The 5,218-nt window shown below is 40.5% G+C and overlaps 1 protein-coding gene across 1 annotated transcript; it reads left to right on the top strand.

The window, feature by feature from the left end:
- Window positions 1–652: 652 nt before the first annotated feature.
- On the top strand, window positions 653–4,503 carry LOC116266132 (putative receptor protein kinase ZmPK1). Its single transcript, XM_031647233.1, has 2 exons — window positions 653–1,344; window positions 2,664–4,503. Exons 1-2 carry the CDS (start codon window positions 665–667, stop codon window positions 4,411–4,413), a joined length of 2,430 nt encoding a protein of 809 aa, XP_031503093.1. The 5' UTR covers window positions 653–664; the 3' UTR covers window positions 4,414–4,503.
- The last annotated feature ends 715 nt before the right edge of the window (window positions 4,504–5,218 follow it).

Genomic DNA, 5,218 nt, shown 5'->3' with positions numbered 1-5,218 from the left:
TGATCAATTCTGATTCTTTGAACATTCCCAATCTTGATGGTGTGCATGTAGCATCAGCGGTAATCAAACGCCTCCTAAGAGACTTGTATGGAGGACTTGGGTCAAACAAATATGCTGTTACCAAGAAATAAATGTGTGACACTTGGCTGCAGCAGGGCTTCCTACATCCTAAAAAAGATGGTATAAAAAATTTGACCTCATAATAGCATGCATCACGGTGGGCACCGATAGTGAAACTAATGAATGTGACCTTTGTCGCTGGTCCACAGCAGAGAGAAACACTAAGGGAGATAAGCAAGTAATACAAAAAATTATACTTAATTACTTTTCACATAGATTCACATAGGTTCAGGCTCACTTACTTAGACATATTAATAATCAAATATATCAAATTAGTAACGCAAAAATAAAAACTTTGTGAAGCTGGTGTCCATCATGCACCTCCGCCACAAACTGGAGTGATGTCCCTCAGTCTATTGCCGACAAAGCGTTCAATTCACGACAAGAGTAGTTGACCCGGCGGTTTAGTCTACTCAATAGAAGTTATAAAAAGAAGATCACAGGCAGGCAGCACATGCACCACTGTCCTTAACTTCCCTTCATTCCCTGCTTCCTTCTCTCTCTTCCTTTGAGAGAGCGGGACATACTGACATTAATTCTCATCATGGTGAGCATTACGTTGGTGCGATTCACTCTCTTCTTTCTCGTGCTAATATCTCTTCCCTTCATCCTTAATGCCGCCTTTAGGCCTTCTAATGCTCTCTACCGAGGCGGCTCTCTTTCTGTGGAGAGGCCTTCCGTGGATGTCCTTATTTCAGAGCAAGGAACGTTCAAGGCGGGGTTCTACCAAGTGGGCCAGAATGCATTCTTCTTTGCCATCTGGTATGCGGAGACTCTCAGCCATCCGACGACTGTCGTCTGGATGGCTAACAGGGACTGGCCGGTAAACAGCAGAACCTCTCGTCTATCCTTCCGGAGAAGAGGCGACCTAGCCCTGCTGGACACAGACGACAGCGTCGTGTGGACGAGCACGAACACGGACAGCACCGGTGCCGGGGTGGTTGCGGAGTTGTCGGAAACGGGAAACCTGGTAGTGCTGGACGGGGAGGGAAGGATGGTGTGGCAGAGCTTCGACCAGCCGACGGACACTTTGCTGCCTGGGCAGCCATTAACGAGGGCCATACGCTTAGTGTCCAGAGCCGCTGAGGGCATTTACAGTAGCGGGTATTACGCTGCCCATTTCAATGACGACAACGTGCTGAGTTTCATTTATGATGGGCCCAACACGTCCAGCGTCTACTGGCCCAACCCTGACTACGATGTCTTCAAGAATGGCAGGACCAAGTACGTACTTAATTTGGAGTCATACCTCTGGCAATTTTTGTACGTGGTTTATTTGTCAAATACTAAGTCATTACTAAATTAATTTGGGGTCAATCTACCAAAGAACTAACATTACCTTCCAGACAAGTTCTACTTCATTAGCTTATATGGCTTGATAATATTAATATACGGCTAATCATGTCCAAATCAGTTTGTTTTTGTTGGCATTGAAAATTATTATGAAATTTTTCCTTTTGTCAACGTCTATTCATTTAGTCTATATAAAAATTTGAAACATCATATTTCTGCTGCTGATAAAATTTTGGAACTATACAAGGGTGAAGCTAGAAAATTTTAGCTAAAGGTCAATGTAACATTTTAAATTTTAAGGAGCACCGAGTAATTGAAAAAATTACCCAAAAATACTAATACAGAATTTAAAAGAAATTGGGTTCCATGTGGACAACTGCCCACACTTAGCCTACACCTCTCTGTGCCCTTGGATCTATAGTTTGACTCCCTTAATGAAAATGTGCCCTTGGATCTATAGTTTGACTCCCTTAATGAAAATTTTGAAAACTCCGCCCATGCATATAACTGTTGCATGGGCATGGAAGCCAGCACTAAATAAATTGTTATGTATGTGATATAATTAATCTTTTAGCAAAAAAGTTTGATTGGTTAGTTTTTATAGTGTTTCAACCTTTTAGTCTGCAATTCAAAATTTTAGTTAATTATCTAAATGTTTTACTTTTGTTTAATTTAGTCGATCATACTATACCAACTCGACCCACTCCTGGGCTCGGGCCCCTGGTTCGATGGATCCCAACCCACCCCGTAACAGTTTCGGCTCCAACCTCAAAAAGGCTAGGAACCAGAACAATCATCTCATTAAAGCCTCCCTTTATAAGTCCTTGAAGATTCCTCACAATCTTCAATACGGGACTAAACTTCGGGGGTGTTACCATCCACCCCCCTTAAGGTACACGCGTCCGCGCGTGTGGGACCCCAGGTCCGAGTGTTGAACCGGCTCTGATACCACTATAACAACCCGACCCACTTACGGGCTCAGGCCCCTGGTTCGACGGATCCCAACCCACCCCCTATCAGTTTCGGCTCCAACCTCAAAAAGGCTAAGAACCAGAACAATCATCTCATTAAAGCCTCCCTTTATAAGTCTTTGAAGATCCATCACAATCTTCGATACGAGACTAAACTTCGGGGGTGTTACACGTACTCTCGCTCTCCCTGCTGTGGAAAATAATATTGTGAAGATGGTTGTTCCTAATTTATGCTTCTACAGTTTATTATGTCAAATTTTGCTTGGAATTCTTTTACAGGTATAATAGTTCAAGGTATGCAGTGCTCGATGACATGGGAATGTTAACTTCAAGTGATAGGTTGCAATTTTCTGCAATAGATTCTGGCTTAGGAGTCAAAAGAAGATTAACAATGGATTTTGACGGCATTCTCAGACTTTATAGCCTCAACCATACAACAAAAAACTGGGAAGTTTCATGGATGCCAAAATTGCAAAGATGTAGAGTCCATGGCCTTTGTGGGGAAAATGGAATTTGTTTTTATAAACCAAACCCTACATGCACTTGTCCTCCGGGTTTTCGGATGAAGGACCAAGTTGACTGGACTCAAGGATGCCAACCAGAATTCGATATTGTTTGCAACAAGACAGAAGTGAAGTTTATGAAGCTTCCACATACAGATTTCTATGGATATGATTTAAACTATCAAACAAAAATATCATTTGAAGCTTGTGAAAACATCTGCAGAAGTGACTGCAACTGTCGTGGATTTGGATATAGGTTGAATGGAGAAGGAAATTGCTACCCAAAGAGTATTCTCCTTAGTGGCCAATCTAGTCTTCTCTTTATTGGCGACATGCATATCAAAATTCCCATACTGATGAACTTTAGTGCCAGCACTGTTGACCAAATCAATCTAGACTGTTCAAAAGTATATTCACCAAAGAAACTGAATAGAGCTTATGCAGAAGGCAAAGCAAAGGGAGACTATTTAAAGTATCCAATCAGTTTTGTTATAGCTTTTGGCGTAGCAGAAATAATATGTGTGGCATTTGGATGGGCTTATTTTCATAAAAAAACAGTTGACCTCCGCAATCAAAATCAAAGCTATGTGGCTATTACAGCAGGTTTTAGAAGGTTTACTTTTGAAGAGTTGAAGAAAGCTACAAACAATTTCATCGAGGAAATCGGAAGGGGAGGATCCGGGGTGGTTTATAAGGGAGTCCTAGAGGATAAAAGAGTTGTGGCTGTGAAAAACCTAGAGGGTTTGAGCCATGGATCAGAAGCACAATTTTGGAGCGAGGTAAGCACAATTGGAAGAATCAATCACATGAATTTAGTCACTATGTTTGGATTTTGCGCTGAAAAAGCAAAAAGGCTGTTAGTTTATGAGTACTTGGAAAATGGGTCCTTAGAAAAGAACCTCTTTAGCAATGGTGCTATGCTTGCTTGGGAAAATCGGTTTAATATTGCGCTAGGTACAGCAAAGGCTCTTGCTTATCTTCATGAGGAGTGCTTAGAATGGGTTCTTCACTGTGATGTAAAACCACAAAATATTCTTCTGGACAAGGACTTTCAGCCAAAAGTGGCCGATTTTGGTCTGTCCAAGCTTTTTGACAGAGGTGGAAATAACATCTCTCAATTTTCTAGGGTGAGAGGAACAAGAGGTTACATGGCTCCTGAGTGGATTTTGAACCTACCCATTACATCCAAGGTTGATGTTTACAGCTATGGCATTTTGGTGTTGGAGTTAGTTACTGGCCAAAGTTCCATTGGATTTCAACGGATCAGTGAAAATGGAGAACTTGGAAACAAAAAATTGATCCCATGGATTAGAGAAATGGTGAGAATGAATCAGAACTGGGTGGAAGAAATAGCAGATCCACAGTTGTTTGGAATGTATGACCACTCAAGCATGGAAATTCTAATTAAGGTGGCTTTGCAATGCATTGAAGAAGAAAGGGATGTAAGACCAAGCATGAGCCAAGTTGTGGATTCCATCACCGTTGCTTGCCTTCTTGATAGAGAAATGCATGACGAAATTGAGTAATCCCAATCATCTGATCATTGCTTGCTTCAGCCACTGCCTTTTGTTCTTTCATTTGTACCTATGTCGTCTCTTACGTTATTGTGGGTTTATTTGGGCAATTGTAATATGCTTAGTGTTTTAATAATTCATAGATGGTTTTATGTATGTGAGGATTGGAAGTGTTTGATTTACCCTTCTGCCGATTAAGTGTTTGAACTTTACGTTTTATTGAGCATTTCCAAATTTACCATTTAAAATTTTTGAAAATAACAATTCATACCATCACTCAGAAAGAAAGTCACGCTTTAAAAACGATGCAAAAAGCGTGTTTTTTTTCGTGTTTTTTAGTTTTTGACGTTTTTTTTAAACGACTTTTTTCCTTTTCTATGGTGTTTCATTTTCATGCATTTTTTTTTGCTTTTTTCGAAAATAATGTATTTTCTGTGACACTGGTCTTACTTTAAACGGAAATTTCCTGATTGATGAAATTACCCATGAAAAAATGAAGAACTCAAAAAAATTAAAGACATCTGCCCCCTTCTACCCAAGTCAAGCACTAAACTTAAGCGATAATTCCGCTTAACAAACATCACTTTCATCTTTGTGGCTCCAACACCATCATCATTGTTTACGGGTTCTAAGTAAGGCCGCACATGAGTCAAGCTAGAGCTGGACCAGGTTGATTTCAACTTGACTCAAAAAACTCGAGCTTGGTTCAAACTCATGTCATGCTTTATAGAATGGGCTAAGCTCGAAACGATAATATAGCTTCAATCTCAATCTTGATTTGGTTAACTCGTTTTTGTGGTTAACTTTACAGTGTAAG

The sequence above is a fragment of the Nymphaea colorata genome, chromosome 12, assembly GCF_008831285.2.
Source record: "Nymphaea colorata isolate Beijing-Zhang1983 chromosome 12, ASM883128v2, whole genome shotgun sequence".
Taxonomy (NCBI): domain Eukaryota; kingdom Viridiplantae; phylum Streptophyta; class Magnoliopsida; order Nymphaeales; family Nymphaeaceae; genus Nymphaea; species Nymphaea colorata.
This window is presented reverse-complemented; position numbering and strand designations above follow the sequence as displayed.

Coding starts and splice junctions, on each gene's coding strand:
- LOC116266132 (XM_031647233.1), top strand. CDS start 665: ATGGTGAGCATTACGTTGGTGCGATTCACTCTCTTCTTTCTCGTGCTA. Junction 1,345..2,663: donor TTCAAGAATGGCAGGACCAA/GTACGTACTTAA, acceptor ATTCTTTTACAG/GTATAATAGTTCAAGGTATG.